Raw genomic sequence first — 16,017 nt, 5'->3', positions numbered from 1 at the left:
TCCCAGTGAGATGTATTTGATACGAAAATGAGATTACGATTCTGTAGTGGTTCACCAAGCCCCATGAAGGGCCGGGTATGAAATATGTATATGAAGATCACCTGAAGGAAAGTACAGACTATATAGAGATTATTCTCTTTCTTCTTTTGGGCATGTCCTTGTTTTAGTTGTAAGTTGAATTTGATCTGAACTCCAAGGTAAATCCATTCTTAATCATCTCTTAATTACTTCTGAATATTGAACTTCTATAATAGTTAAACTACTTTCCCTGGAAACTTTTATACGTTAAAGAGGTAATAAATGTGCAGGCTCCTAGTCATAAAATTATTCGAAGATGGGTCCTTTGGAATTCATAAGTGAATAGTCTTACTTTGGTATAGGTCTAGGGACCTCCAGATGTAATTAATGTAGCCCCTAATGGCATTTAGAGGGCAGCTAGAATGACTATACTGCTACTCGAATTCTTAGACAATAGCTTAGTCCTTTTATATAGTTGAGTCTCAGATAATAATTTACTTGACCATTGCATTCCATGATTTACGTTGCATGTCACACCCTCATACTTATTATATTCCAAAATACTAGTGCATATTTTTTACCTATATTGTCTCATAATGTAGGGGTTGAGGTTGAAGATCATACTCATTTACGTGGCTAGTAGGTTTTCTATCCGGAGGTATTGTGGTGATTCCTCATTTATCAGGGACTAGTCATCGAGTTGGTTATTGTTTCAAGGACTTTTGTTATGTTTCATATTGAGGGCGAGCTAGGGATATATCTTAGCCCCCGCCCATACTCATGTGTAAAGGCATTCAGTTGGACAAATATTTCAAGTCTATGTTGTCATGTGACATTTCTTCATTTACTATTCACGGTTTATACTCTTTTATGATGTTTTAGCTTTTACTTTACCTTATGTATGCTAATGATATGTACAAGAGGCTTGGTTGGAGCCCTTTGGGATTTAAATCGCCGTGTTATGACTAAGCCTTAGGTCGGTTCGTGACAAGAAAACTGAATCGAAGTCTGGCCACTCTGACCGTCGGCACTTGCTGACCAACCATTGGTAAGTTATAAGGCTTCCTAAATTGTCTACTAGGTGGATACTACCGTGGATGTCCTTTGCCAAAAGAACTACTACTGGTGCTGTGAACTCATCTCTTAGCCTCTCCCTCAAACTTAGGGTACATACTTATCTAAAAAAGCCTCGGAAAATATGGTCCATGTTATTGGCAGCGATCCTTCGGGCCTGCAGCTAAGATAGGACCTCCACCACTGCTTCACTAGTCCTTCTAGATGGAAATTAATATAATCAACCTCTTGGTATTCCACTAATCTGAGGTTATGCAACTTCTCCTACAAACCAACCAAAAACTCGTGAACATCCTCGCCTGCGGCACCCGAGAACTTGGGATGGCCCAATCTGATAAACCAGTCCAACATCTTCTGCTCCTCCACAGTCATAACAGGTCTAGCTTCCATATGCTGAACAACTGTGGGAAACTGAATCACTAGACGGGGAGTAGTTGTAGTAGGCTATAAACTGGGGTTGGATCATACTGTGCCCCTGCCTGCCCTGAATTCTAGGCCTTCTCTTAGACCTGGGGTCCGGCTGAAGTGCCAGGTAGTGTCCCTACTAGGGACATACCCTCCATAAAGTTGAGAATCCAGTCTAGAGTATCCTGTAACAGTAGCATGGCCATGAATCCAGGTAGGGGTTGGGCTAGATGCTCTTCCACCGGCTGAGGTTTAAACTGCTCAACCTCTATATCTGGCTCTAGCACTGGTGTTGTGCCCCGAGCTCTACCCCAAACTTTGTGTCGACCTCGATCCCTACCTCGAGCTGGGCTCTATTTGTAGCCATAGGGGGTCCTCATCCACCCTGAGTAGATCTCATCCTCGCCATTTGAGAAAGAGTGAAATAGGATTTAGAGGTGTTCATCATTATTAGAGCACAATCAGAAACAAGAATAGTGAATTAGTTCAAAACAATGTCCTATAGCCTCTCGAAGATTGGATACGGATGTCTTCGTACCGATCTACGGGTCTCTACTAGGCACTTTTTCCTGTAATGGTGAGATTGGTGAACCTAAGCTTTGATACCATTTCGTCACAATCCAAATTTGGTCCATGATGGCGCTTACTATAACCCAGAGTAGGAAAGCCAAACCCAATCAAACAAAAGTCAAACCAAATTTTAAATAAATAAGAAATAACATAAAAAGGCAGAAGCAAGATGAATATAACAAAAAAATTGATACAAAATATACAAAAAGGCCCGAAAGTGACTAAATATGACTGACTGATACTAGACCAAATCTCGGACCTAGTTTCACCTATACAGAAGCTACTAAGTACAAAAGCTGACAATATATATATACAATACAAAACTGACTATCCCAAAATAAAAATAATATCCAGTACAAAAGAAGGAGAGTAGAAAATCTTTGAATGCCAAGAGCTGACCACAATCCAGATGTATCACCGCTACAGATGATCAGGCGCGTACTAGGGGTGACTCAAACTTGGAGCTGTATTAAAAAGATTCAAAAGTGCGGTATAAGTACAAAAACACAGGTACTCAAGAGGCATCATAGGCCAACCATGCTGAGAAAGAATAAATATATAATAAGAAGCCCGATGATACTAATAATAACAGGGGATAAGCATAAAACTACGATCTCAGAGGAAGGGGTACAGAAAGATCATACAATAACCAAGTAAATCCAACCATTCATGTAATCACATCAATAATCTCAACTTATAAAATTCTGGAAGAAGGCACAACTGTAAACTCGTAGTTATGGCTCAATATCCTCAAAAGGTATCATGATGCGCCTAGAATAACCCTCGATCTCATCAATAAAAGGAGTCGCCCCAAATGACACCTCGAGCTCATCAACATCGAAATAATAACCATGAACTTATATCAATAGACCGCCCGAAATTCACACATAGAGCTTACCAAATGAAATAAAGTGTAGCCCAAAGCCAATAAAAGGGCCACCCGGAATAATACCTTGAGCTCATCAACCATGAATTTCCATAAGTAAGATATCATTGTATTTCCTTAAATCCCTCATATTTATTCATCGACCAAAGGTCCTATTCTCATATTTTACTCTTTCTTTTAGAAAGATTTCTTTTAATACTGGAGAGGTAAATCAGACAAGTAGCATGTCAAAAATCATATATCACTCAATCCTAATACAAATCTCGTCAAAGACACTTTATCACTAGCCCGAGACTCTGGTGTACCAAAAGCATGGCCTCGGACCCAATATTTTGATATCGTAAGCAAACAAGGCATAAGCATAACCAAAAATCTAACAAGTGGCCAACGTAAAACCAAACAAGTCAAACAAGCGGCATCCTAAGTTCAAATCACCTAGGAGCAAGTTCTAAAGATTTTAAATGAAGTAAATAAGTCAAGCTAGCAGCTTGACTAAGGCTCCAACGGCTAAAACCCAAACTAGCTACTAATGATGATCATCGACTCATAAATGCTTAATAGAATATCAACACCTAAATCACCAATCTAATCACACGTTACCACTCAAAATATGTCAATTCTAACTAAGCCAAGTTTAACAAGAGGAAGCCATAACCTATCTCAAAGCTGAAACTACACACGAATTGCTAAACTTGAGCTTTCTCCTTCTTAGCCGCCTCCGAACAATGCCACTCTATCAAATTATCGAAGAACACAACAAAATGAAGCCAATAAAAGGGCAGCCTGGTGCATTAAAGCTTTTGCTATGCACAAGGTCCGGGGAAGGGCCCGACCACAAGGGCATATTTCAAGCTTCGAAAGATCTCAAAATAATCCCACCAATTTCAAGACATAGAATAGTAAAAAATGTAAGGAAACAACAAATTTACACAAACTTACAAGATTTTTAGGATGACAAAGGGTCTTTAAATATCCCCGCAAAAATTTCCAACACAATGCAACAAATACTATTGAAAAATACAAACATTCGCTCTCAAAATCCCAATTTTTCTATGTCCCAAAATGGGACTTAGACTATTGGAACAGGCTTTTTAATTAACTGAAAGCTAGTAAATTTACTCTTCCTGATCGCAGAACCCAGGTCTACGATTGCAAGCCCCAACAGAAATGACCTTCATGATTATGGTACTCATCCCCGCGATCCCGATGAAAAAGGAGTCAGTCCTACACGATCATAGCCCCTGGCTCGCGAATACGAAGAACTAAATGACCTGCACCAGTTCAGCTAGTGTTGAACTTTGGGGAAATGGAATTTCCTTCAACGAGGTGTCTGAAATTCATTAGGAATCCCGTGAATTGAAACAGAATATGCTACCCAATTGAAAATGGCATTTCAGAAAGAACGGAATCGACGAATTTTCCAAAGGAGGTCATTTCGTAGAAATATTGACCAAAGTCTAAATTTTCCAAAAAAGCCTAAAACACATTCCAAGCACCTCGAGAACCAAACCAAAGGTCGTGCTATACCAAAATAGGCATTCTGAAGCTAACCGCATAGACAGAATTTTCATCCAAGTGCGTCTACTCAAAATTTCGACCAAAGTCACACTTGGCCAAAACTTTAAAGTTAAAATGACAACTCGCACAAACTCGAAATGAAGAGTTCAAAAACCAAACCAACCTTCCTTCTAGACCAAATGGACCTTTCAGAGCTGATGGAATCATCAAAATTCTCATATGCTCGAATCTCTGGATGTTGACTAAAGTCAACTCTTTCGAACCTTAATCCTCAAAATGGACAAACCACCTCAAAACTCAACCAAACACCTTGGGGAGTGTACCACCTATCCTAACATCCCATAAGAGCTAAAAAAGCTACGAGAAGGGGTAAAACAGTTAAAACATACAAAAGAACGAAAATGATCTTAGAGGTAATTACATCAGCATTCACCTCTTTCTTAGTATCCCCCTCAACATCCACTTCGACATCCTCTTCTACCTCTTGTTGGGGTGAATGAGGTACCTCTCCTTGTGGAACATTATCAGCTTAAGTTGAACCCCTGATGGGTGATGTCTTTCTTGGTTCTTTGTTGTATCCCTTTCTCTTACCCCTGCCTCGGCCATGCCCCCTAATAGCTAGCTCCTTATCTGCTCGACTAGAGCTACGGGCCGAACACCATTGTAACGTGTATTAACCATCCAAATATAAGAGAGTGAAAGGGGTTAGACACCAATTTGGATCACCAGTGTCACGACTAAATTTCTCAGGTCATGATGGCGCCAACTATGACCCACCAGCATGGAAGCCAATCCATATCCCAAAACTGCGAGTAATGGGATGTCAGGATAGGAGACCTGCAATTTAATCCAAGATAGTAAAATAATAATAAGATCATACATGAACGGATGGAAGCAACTAAATATATACAAACAAAAAGGATCCTTCCCAGAACCTGGAGATCATATATATAGAGCTACTAGTAAAAAGTGTACAAGGGAAACAGAGCTATCTCAAAAAGAAAAAGATAGACAGAATGTGTATATAGAGGGAGATGGATAAATCCAGGATGTAATATGCTCACCCTTGCTTCTGATCACTACTACAACTGGCTCGAATCAACGTCGGTAGCTAGTACTCAGACCTGCATCATAAAAATAAATGCAGGGTATAGTATGAGTACCAAAACAACAGATATCCAGTAGGCATCATAGGTCGACTGATCAAGATAAACAAAAGTAAACTAAAATGCCAGTCTAAGGCAATCACTAGTCTAAGCCTAGACTAAGGCCCAACATGCTTCCAAATATATAACCACAGGCATGACATTCACTACAAGGCATGGATGATCAACATTAACAGGAGTCATGCTTGCACAATCCAATAATTTCTCAAAAATAACACCTAGGGCATAAAATCTAGGAATTTAGCATGCTCGATACCTTACCCTTCCAAACTCATACAATTCAATATACTATCACCTAAACATGCTCAGTCTAATGAGGGGAAAATCATAGCCTATCTGTAGGTCAACCCGCACGCTCTAACTAACATAATTAGAGCATTTCCCTTCCAAGCGGCCTTTAAAAGCTACCACACTATCAATAATGGAATCACAATGTTAATACAGTCCTTATGACACTAGAATTATCGAGTTCATAGATGGGCCAATTTTGGGGTCCAAAATGGGAAATATGAGACCCGCATCCGAAATTCCAAAATCAACCGCAAAACCTAGTCCAAAGCATAACCCCAAGCTCACAAATCAATTTGATAAAAAGTACGGGGTTGGGAAATGAGATGACATAGGTATGTAGTGAAAATCCCACAATCAAGCTAAAAATGCATTTGTGGTAGCTTTTAAAAGTAAAATAATTCTCGAAAATGGAACCCCCACAACCCCAACCAAAGACACTACGATGTTCCTTGAGGAAAACCTCACAAGTTAGCCTTAAAAACTACTAAAAACGTAGCTTATATGATCAATATAGAATCTCTCAAAGTTCAATAAAAATTCAATCCAAAAATGACTAGAACAGTAGTTAATTATGAAAATTTACCTCATATGAAGCTCCCCCTCAAATATCTGAGCTCACCACTGAATTTCCCATGAAATTATCTTGAATTTAGACCCTTAAATCCTTAATTTTCTTTGATAAATGGAGGAGAAATCAAAGTTGGAATTTTAGAAGTGAAGCCAAAATCGTCCTTAGTCTTTTATTAAAAGACGAGGACTTTGGCCTTCACAAACGTGGCCCTAGTGGCCTGCGAACGTGGAGGCCAGCATGTTTGGCCTTTGGGAACGTGGCCAGAGGCCCGCGAATGTAGAGGCAAAAGACTTACACCTCCTCGAACGTGGATAAGGCTCCATAAATGCAAAGAACAAAGGTCTGCGACCGCATAGAACAATTTTAGCTGCACCAGCTATCAACTAAAAAGCTGATATTTCTCAAGTTTAAATATTCCGACGGTGTGCTCGAAATCCCATACATGCAACTAAAATATGCTACCCCTCCCCCCAAATTCGATATTTCAGACTCAATGATGCATTCAAAATTTCCATACGAGGTTGTTCCAACTAAAAATAGATCCCACACCCGAGGGCCATTTTGAACCAAAATCCATAATGGACCTCGACATTAGACTAGAAGCCTCTAGAAGCAAACAAGGGGTCGTTCTAGAAAAAACTCGACATTTTGAAACTAACAGAGCAGTTTGAATTTTCATCTGAGCACATTTTCCAAGAATGTTGACCAAAGTCAACTATAGACAAATCTCAAAGGCAAAAGCACCAAATGGTCCTAAACTCATATTGATTGCCTCGGTACTCATGTTGATCACGCTACTAGCCTAATTTGGCTATTTCAGAGCTGATAGAACTGTCAGAATTCTGTTCTGAGGTCGTTTTCAAGTTATAAAAGCTCTAAAATAGGGAAATGGGCCTAAAACCCAAATGAACGAGAAGGAGACCAAAGAGTTAGTGCCAGAAAGTCATAAGTAACTTGGGGTCGCTACAAAAATGCTCTAAACAATAGAATGAATGCTTAAATTCAAAAATGACCTAGAGAGTCATTACAACCACATACCAATTGGAATTAAGTGATAGCATGAAGGAAGAAAAAGGTTGGGAGATTTCCTAAAGTCTTGTAGCCTCTCAAAGAAAAGTAAAGACGTCTCTGTACCAAGTTGTAAGACTCTACTAGATACATTTTGGTACAATGAGATCAATGAACCTAGGGATTTGATACAAATATTGTCACGACCCAAATAGGATCATGAGTGGCTCTCATACTTACCCTTCATGAGAGAACCAAAACTACACCCCAAACTAGAATCCTAACAAAAAAGTAAGCATAAAAAGATGAGGCAATAGTTTTTATATAAGTCTTAAGCTGAGTCCCCATAAACTTATAAATTTAATTCAAGTCAAGTATAATAGGAAAACCAAATATTTGCAAGTTCAATCTCTAGAACCTGAAAGTCATTGTACCTTAACTCTTCTAAAGAACAAATCTAAGAGTACGGTGATGCAACCTCAAAAAAATGTAAATATAAAGTCCAAAAGGTTCAAGTTTTAAAAGATGGACTGAGATCCTAGAAGAACCCATGGCAGCCTAAAAGAGCTGGCTCACCCTTGAATTATAATACAGTTAGTGGTCTCCTAACTGAGATATGTCAGCAGCCCCCTGAAGATGCCCTCTACTAAAAAAAGAGCAAGTGCAATATCGATATACATAATCAATGGTATACTTGTAGGATCACGCAGCCATCCCAGTCAATGAAATATATCCAAGCTACTATAAAGTAGTAAAGATAGGCATATATGATAGACATTACCAATTAGAAAGTTCATAAGTATGAGTCAGTTCAAAATGTCATTATCAACAACAAACAATAATAGTCCTCTCATATCACCCATACCTAAACAATAGTTGTGTCAGAACGTGAAACCTAATTCATATATATATATATATATATATATACATATATGTATATGTATATGTATCAGAATATGACACCCAATCCCTATTTGTATATGTGTCGGAACGTGATACCTAATCCCTAGGTACATATTTATATCAACCATAATCACATTCACAAAACCACAATGAATGTTTCACATGCTTGCACAGTCAAGTAACAGGTTCATTTCATACAATGATCTCAGAATTTATTTCATTAAGTTTGTTACATCTTTTTTCATCTCACATATGCAGGCAATACTATCAATTACAGTAACGAGAACATTTAACATAGACAAGAATGTAAAAACCATCACCTACCGCAAAACCAAGACTTGGAAACTCTACACAGCTAGAGCTTTCACTTTCTGAATTATTTCAGCTTATTCTCGATATTGAAATTACACAAAAATTACAAAAATCATAGAACTATTGTCCTACAATATTTGGGTTACATTACAATCCTAATGTCACGACCCAAGCCTAGGACCTAGACATGAGACAGCGAATGAGAAACTTAAAGGTACCTAAAACAAGCCTCTCAAAATTCATTTAGCCTTTCATAGGTAATGACAATACAAAAACAAAAGGAAACAAGGAGAAAGAGGGACTATGGGGAAATATCATAGAAAACATCAATAGTTAAAATTTGGCTTACATTAGTCCAACAATACATCTAGTCTTATATTTGGCGGGGGCTAACATATGTCCCTATCTGACCCTCAATGAAAATAGAAATGAAGTACCATGATAGAAGTCTAAAGGACTCAATATAACATAAGCTACAATGGAAAGGACTATTGTTTTTGAAGTATGGGAACTCACCAAATAGTAGCCTTCAAATGATCCCAACTAGCCACATAGAGGAGAATGAGGAGAAACGTCAGCCCTACATGGTGATATCATATAGGCAAAAGAGTATATGTTAGTACTTTGAATGTACTAAGTACATAGGCATGTAATATAATAGAAAACATCAAGACTATTATGAGGTGGAGTACATATATAAAGTGCATGCACGAGTAATCAAGTAAATAACATTTAAATCATTTATTTATGAGAAAATGACTATAACCGATATTAAGACCATGTGAGCTATAACTAGGAATCCAACGTAACCACCTACATTGGAAGGGGAAAATACTTGTCAAGGTAGAACTCCATCAACATTCATTTCTTTTAACATTTAATGGCCATTTCTGGATCCACTAGCCTAGCCTACAAGGGCTCTATGGTGGCACATAGTTAATGAAACAAGAGGTTGTTATTAAGATTCCCTTACCAAACCCCACCTCAAATCCAATTCGGTGCTAAGTCAAATCCCATAAAATAGTATATCATAGTAACATAAACATACATATATTTTGAGATATCAAATCATCATTTGGTACAGTAGCTCCTTAAAACCAATAGTGATTTAAGTATGCAACAATTGTCCTTATTGCATAAAGAATCCACTAGCATAGGTGAGAAAGCCCCTCACCAACATTCATTCTTTCATTCAAAGACTCCTATAATCATTATCATTGGCTTTCATAAACCTTTAATTGGAGTCCATAACCTTTAAATTATTCTAATAAAAATAGAGTAAAACTAGGTGGGTTCAAGTCAATACAACTTTCAACATGTATTTAAATAAAATTTTGCATAAACACTATAAAATTCATCAATTAAAATCATGCTTTAAGAAGTCCACCATGATTTTCATGAATCTTTAAGGAGTTAAGTAGAGAAAATATTTGCAAACCATCAATCCATGCATTTGAAATTATTTTGCATCAAAATAAATCAATAATCATTAGATAAATCATCACTCATGCTATTAAATAGAAATTAGAATGACCCATAACAAAATCTTACTTAAAACAAGAGATTTGATTAAAAGGGTTTTGGATTCCTTGGGTGGAAGAACCCATGGATAAATACCCACATACATTGGAGTGAAGCTTGAAGAAGAACTTAAGAATTCTTGAGAAGCTTGAAGTACTCTTAATGATTGGTCTTCAAAGAGGAGCCTTGAAAATCTTTTGTTTGAGAGGAATTTGTTGGAGATGACTTGGGAAGGAGAAATGAAATCTAGGGTTTTAGGTAGTAAAAAGGGTGGAAAATAACCCCCAATTTTACTCAAACCCATTTATACATGTTTATGGAAGTATCTAAGTTGCCCTTACTTAAAACTGGAAATTTTTGCTAAAATTTGAACTATCCGGAAATAAGTCAACTAGGTGGAGGCGCTCCCCCATAGTTCATGTTTTTTTGCGAAGTTAAACTTTTTCTAGATTTGAGCTCTACTTGAGCTCGGGCAAATTTTCACTAACAGGGAATAGACCCGCGACGCACCTTGGTCGCGGAGTCTTCTATTTTTGACATTTCTTGAAAATTTCATCTCACAAAAAATGAGTCCAAAAAATTCTCCAAACCCATTTTCCCTCTATTTTACCATATTATAACATATTTTAACCTTCAAAACATACGAGACCTTATAATATCTCTCCCTTGGGAACATTCATCCTTGAATGAGACAAGACTTAGCTTGAGTACACTAGAGTGGAAACCAGCAACCCATCATGAATGTATTAGTGCAATTTAAAACATTGATCAAAACATATTTATAAATTATGCATGTATACGACAAAAAAAGTTGAAATTCAAGAATTTCAAATAATTGAGCAAGGACAACTTAATACCTTAGGCTTGAGTAGAGTGAAAGAAATGAGGGTATCGCTTCATCATATCCGCATCTGATTCTCGTGTAGAACTTTTGACTTATTGATTCCTCCAAAGGACTTTAACAGGTTCAACTTCATTTTACCTCCATTTCTTTACTTGCCGGTCCAAAATTTCAATCGGGACCTCTTTATAGGTCAGGTTTTTCTCAACATTCACTACTTCCAAAGGAACAATAGAACATGGATCACCTACACATTTTCTCAAAATAGATACATGGAATATCGAATGAACCATAGTTATTTCCAATGACAGCTCCAACTCATAAGCAACCTTGTCAACCCGTATCAAGATCCTATAAAGCTCCACATACCTAGGGCTTAACTTCCCCTCTTTGCCAAACCAAACTACACCCTTTATGGGTGAAATCTTTAAGTATACCCAATCATCCACGCTAAACTCAAGATCCATTTTCCTAGTATTTTGGCAACTTTGAGCCGTCTTCAACCTTTCTCTAATGACCCTCTCCTTCTCAAAAGCATCAAGTATCAAGTCGGGAGCTAATAAGGTCATCTCACCCACTTCGAACCAACCTACCGGACACCTACATGGTCTTCCATACAAAGCCTCAAATGGTTCCATCTCGATGTTTGAGTGGTAGCTATTGTTGTAAGCAAAATAAAAACATGGTAGATGGTCATCCCAACTCTATTTGACCTCCAACACACAAGCCCTCAACATATCCTCTAGTGTTTGAATTTTCCATTCATCTTGACCGTCGATTTGAGGATGAAATGCGGTACTTTGTTTCACCTTAGTGCCAACTCCCCTTTGAAATGATTTCCAAAAATAAGAAGTGAATTGAGTATCAAGATCCAAAATAATTGACAATGGCACACCATGCAACCTTACCAATTCCCGAATGTACAACTTAGCATAATACTCGGCCCTATAAGAAGACGTGACAGGTAAAAAGTGAGTTGAATTCATCATCCTATCAACAACCAACCAAATTGAGTCATGATGTTTCTGAGTATGAGAAAATCCTACTATAAAGTCCATGTTCACATCTTCCCACTTCCATGTAGGGATTTCAATGTCTTGTGCTAGGCCACTCGACCTTTGGTGCTCGGCCTTGACTTGTTGACAATTTGGGCACTCGGCCACAAACCATGCTATGTTCCTTTTCATGCCACCCTAGTAATATATCTCCTTTAAATCTCGGTACATTTTGGTCAAACCAGGATTAATAGAATATGAAAAATTATGAGCCTCCTTCAAGATTAAATCCCTTAGGCCATCCACATCCATAAAATGACTATTTATACTACTATCATGATGTCAAATGATATATACTACTATCATGATGTCCTTTAAGATGCATATGTAATAAAAGAAAGACTATAAAGTAAATACACCAGAGAAAAGCATAAAGAGAGATTATATATTTTTCAACTTCAAACTGATGTCCAAATAAATTAAAATGACTATCTATTTGTAGAAGAATTGAAGTTGCTGGCAAAGCTGCTTATAGGAACCCAATTGTAGATCTGCTTATAGGAACCTATTTACGAAGCTTCTTAGAAGTTGTTTAAAAAATGTTCTTGTTGAACTGCTTATAAGAGTAATAAATAGACATCTATAATTAAGTGTATTCATAAAACTCCCCTTCAATGTTCATTAATACATAATGTTCCTCGTTAAAACATTATTAGGACAAAACCTAATTGGAAAAAGTCTTGGTAAAGGAAAAAGAGTACTTATACCTAGTAATACGCATTTATTAGCTACCTCATTAAAAATCTTACCAAGAAAACCCAATGATAAAAAACTTGGCGAAAAACTTGGATAAGGGAAAAAGAGTACATCTCCCCCTGATGAAAACCACGATTCAGTTGTCCAAGTTTCTGTATACCATCTTCTCATGCATTGAAGTTGTAAAGGTTTCGCGAATAAATCTATTGGATTATCACTTGAACGGATTTGTTTGATATTAATATCACCATTATTCTAGAGATCATGTGTAAAGAATAATTTTGGTAAAACGTTCTTCGTTCTGTCTCCTTTTATAAAGCCTCATTTTAATTGGGCTATACATGAAACAATGTCTTCGTATAGGACCGTGGGTATTTTAGTATCACAACAGAGGCCACATCTTTCTTTGATGAAATACATTATTGATCTCAACAATACACTTTCTATACTTGCTTCATTAATTGCTATGATCTTAGTATGATTTAAAGAAGTAGCAATAATAGAATATTTTATAGATCGTCATGATATAGCAACACCCCCATATATAAACAGATAGTCTTTTTGGGATCGACCTTTATATGGATCAGATAAATAACTTGCATGTGCATAACTAACTCAATCTACACTATCTTTGTTAGTATAAATCAAATCCATATTAATGGTCCTCTTTAGATATCACAATATATGCTTTATTCCATACTAATTCCTATGAGTAGGTGAAGAACTATACCTTTCCAGCAAATTAACAAAAAAAAATATGTCAGGTCTTTTGGCATTAGCAAGATACATAAGTGCGCCAATTGTACTAAGATATGGTACTTTAGTACCAAGAAGTTCCTCATTCTCTTCTTTATGTCGGAACAAAATTTTACTCACTTCAAGTGATTGAATAACTATTAGAGTACTTAATGGATGTGCTTTGTCCATATAAAATTATTTCAAAATTTTCTCAGTATAGATAGATTGATGGATAAAAATTTCATCTGTGAAATATTCAATTTGCAGACCATGGCCTTCTCTGGAGAAACCCTAGCCATGGCCGCCTAACCATGGCCGGCACGGCTCCCAGCCAGCCGTCAACGGCGGCTGCCCTACCCATACAAAATCTACTACCTCTATCCTCATCATCGACTAACTCTCTACAAAACCCCCATCTGACCCATGAGTTTAATCAAGCTTCTAATGCTTCTTCTATAGCAAGCTACGCCCAGATCCTTGAAAATGGAGTTCTCAAACCAAAATATCATCCCCTCCCAATGAAGGAAGTGTCGTATTTTGAAGGTATTCCGGTGGTGCATTGGACAAATGCGGAAGTAAAAAGAATGGAGCAAATTGAAAATCTACAACATGCTATTGTTGGTAAGTTTGCTTATGGGTGGCCAGAGTTGCAAGAATTAAGAAGCATCATCCCTCAACAGTGTGGAGTGAAAGGAAAGTGTGATATCGGTCTACTGAGGGACAGACATTTGTTGCTAAGATTTTCTCTAATGGAAGATTTCATCAATATTTCTTCAAAGTTTTCCTTTTGGCTGAAATCGAAGGATGGTCATGCGTACCAAATGAGGCCATTAATTTACAACTCTACCTTTAAGGTCGAGGAAGAAACTTCAATAGCCATGGCTTGGATTTCCTTCCCAAATCTACTACCAACGTATTTTGTAAAAGAATCCTTATTTACCCTGGCTTCAGCAGTTGGGAAGCCCTTAGGATTGGACATGGCCACCATAAATAAAACAAGACCTAACTGTGCAAGGGTTAAGGTTCAAGTAGATTTGCTATCAAATCTACCTAATTTTGTGCTGATGGAAATTGAAGATGAGAAAACTAAGGAGATAAGGAAAGAAAAGGTATTATACAATATGATAACCTCCCCAAGTATTGCACATAATGTAGGTTATAAGGCCATGCAAATGAAGACTGTCGAGTAATGCACCCTGAATTGGAGGCAAACAGAACAGAGGATGCAAAGAAAGAGGAGAAGGAACAAGAGAAGGGAGATTTATCAAAGAGGGATACAACATATGCTGTAGGAAAAATAAGAAGGATGCAGGGAAGGAGATATGTCCAAACATATATCCCTAAAGTACTATCAAGTGGGAAGATTGTTACTTATCCACACATAAGAAATAACAATAAGACCTCTTTTGATACAGGGAAAATTGCAGCCCCTACTCAAAATCATCTTGATGTATTAGGAAACCTCACAGAAGGAGAAAGTGACAAAGACAAGGGAACAGATGATAAAGACAAGGAGCTAACAAAGGAAACTAAGACACAAGTGCATGAAAGAGAGAAAGATAGGATTGAAGAATGTCCCTCTGCTGTTGATGAATCACAACCTAACAAGACCCTAATTCAGGGTGTAAGTGCCAGTGAAGCTGAGGAGGACACTATCACTAACTTTGACCAAGACTTAGGATCTACTAGCTTGACAACAGACAAAAGGGAAATGGAGTTTAAAATGCAGAAGGAGGATGACAGCTTGACAACAGATAAAGATGATAATCCTGAAAAGGTGATGCAAGACACATCTGCAAATGCTGAATATGTGATTAAAAAGGGAATCAATGTAGCTGAGGAGTACACTCTTTCAAACTATGAACATGATCCACGAAGTAGCAGCTCCACATCACATAAAAAGGATTTGGAGACTTAAATCCAGAAGGAGTCAGATATCTCAACAACAGATCACCTAATTCAGACATCACATCCTCCACCTCTAGATCATGTCTAAGAAGCCAGCTCTGAAAATACAATGAACGAGGGACTGTTGAGCATCTCTATTAATGACAAAGGGATTGGTTCTTTTCCTTCTCAGAGGGAAGAGATCAAGAAGCTATCAGAGACACAAATAGAAATGGACAGAGCACAGCTACAAATACATCAGAGAAAACAATCTCCTTTGAAGGAACTGTATGATGTGATCTCTCATAACATTGATGACACCCAAGTCTCGTGGATTAAGCCACAACTCGATTTCGTCAAGCTGAACACTGACGGCAGCGCGTTGGGTAATCCGGGGGCAATTGGGGGGGTGGCATCTTAAGAGATCACATGGGTAAATTCATCTTCGCCTACGCCATACCGTTAGGGGAGGGAACCAACAATCAAGCTGAACTAGAGGCGGCAGTTTATGGGCTTAAATGGTGCATTCAACAGGGTTTTCAGCACGTTATCTTAGA

At 37.7% G+C, this 16,017-nt stretch overlaps 1 protein-coding gene across 1 annotated transcript; it reads left to right on the top strand.

The window, feature by feature from the left end:
- Positions 1-14,762: 14,762 nt before the first annotated feature.
- On the top strand, positions 14,763-15,491 carry LOC129890539 (uncharacterized). Its single transcript, XM_055966076.1, has one exon. It carries the CDS (start codon positions 14,763-14,765, stop codon positions 15,489-15,491), a length of 729 nt encoding a protein of 242 aa, XP_055822051.1.
- Positions 15,492-16,017: the final 526 nt, after the last annotated feature.

Source organism: Solanum dulcamara, chromosome 5 (assembly GCF_947179165.1).
Source record: "Solanum dulcamara chromosome 5, daSolDulc1.2, whole genome shotgun sequence".
Classification (NCBI taxonomy): Eukaryota; Viridiplantae; Streptophyta; class Magnoliopsida; order Solanales; family Solanaceae; genus Solanum; species Solanum dulcamara.
Note: the sequence above shows the minus strand (reverse complement) of the source record. Positions and strands in the feature narration are given on the sequence as shown.

Excerpts from the sequence above, each read along its gene's own strand:
- LOC129890539 (XM_055966076.1), top strand. The coding sequence starts at position 14,763 with ATGCACCCTGAATTGGAGGCAAACAGAACAGAGGATGCAAAGAAAGAG.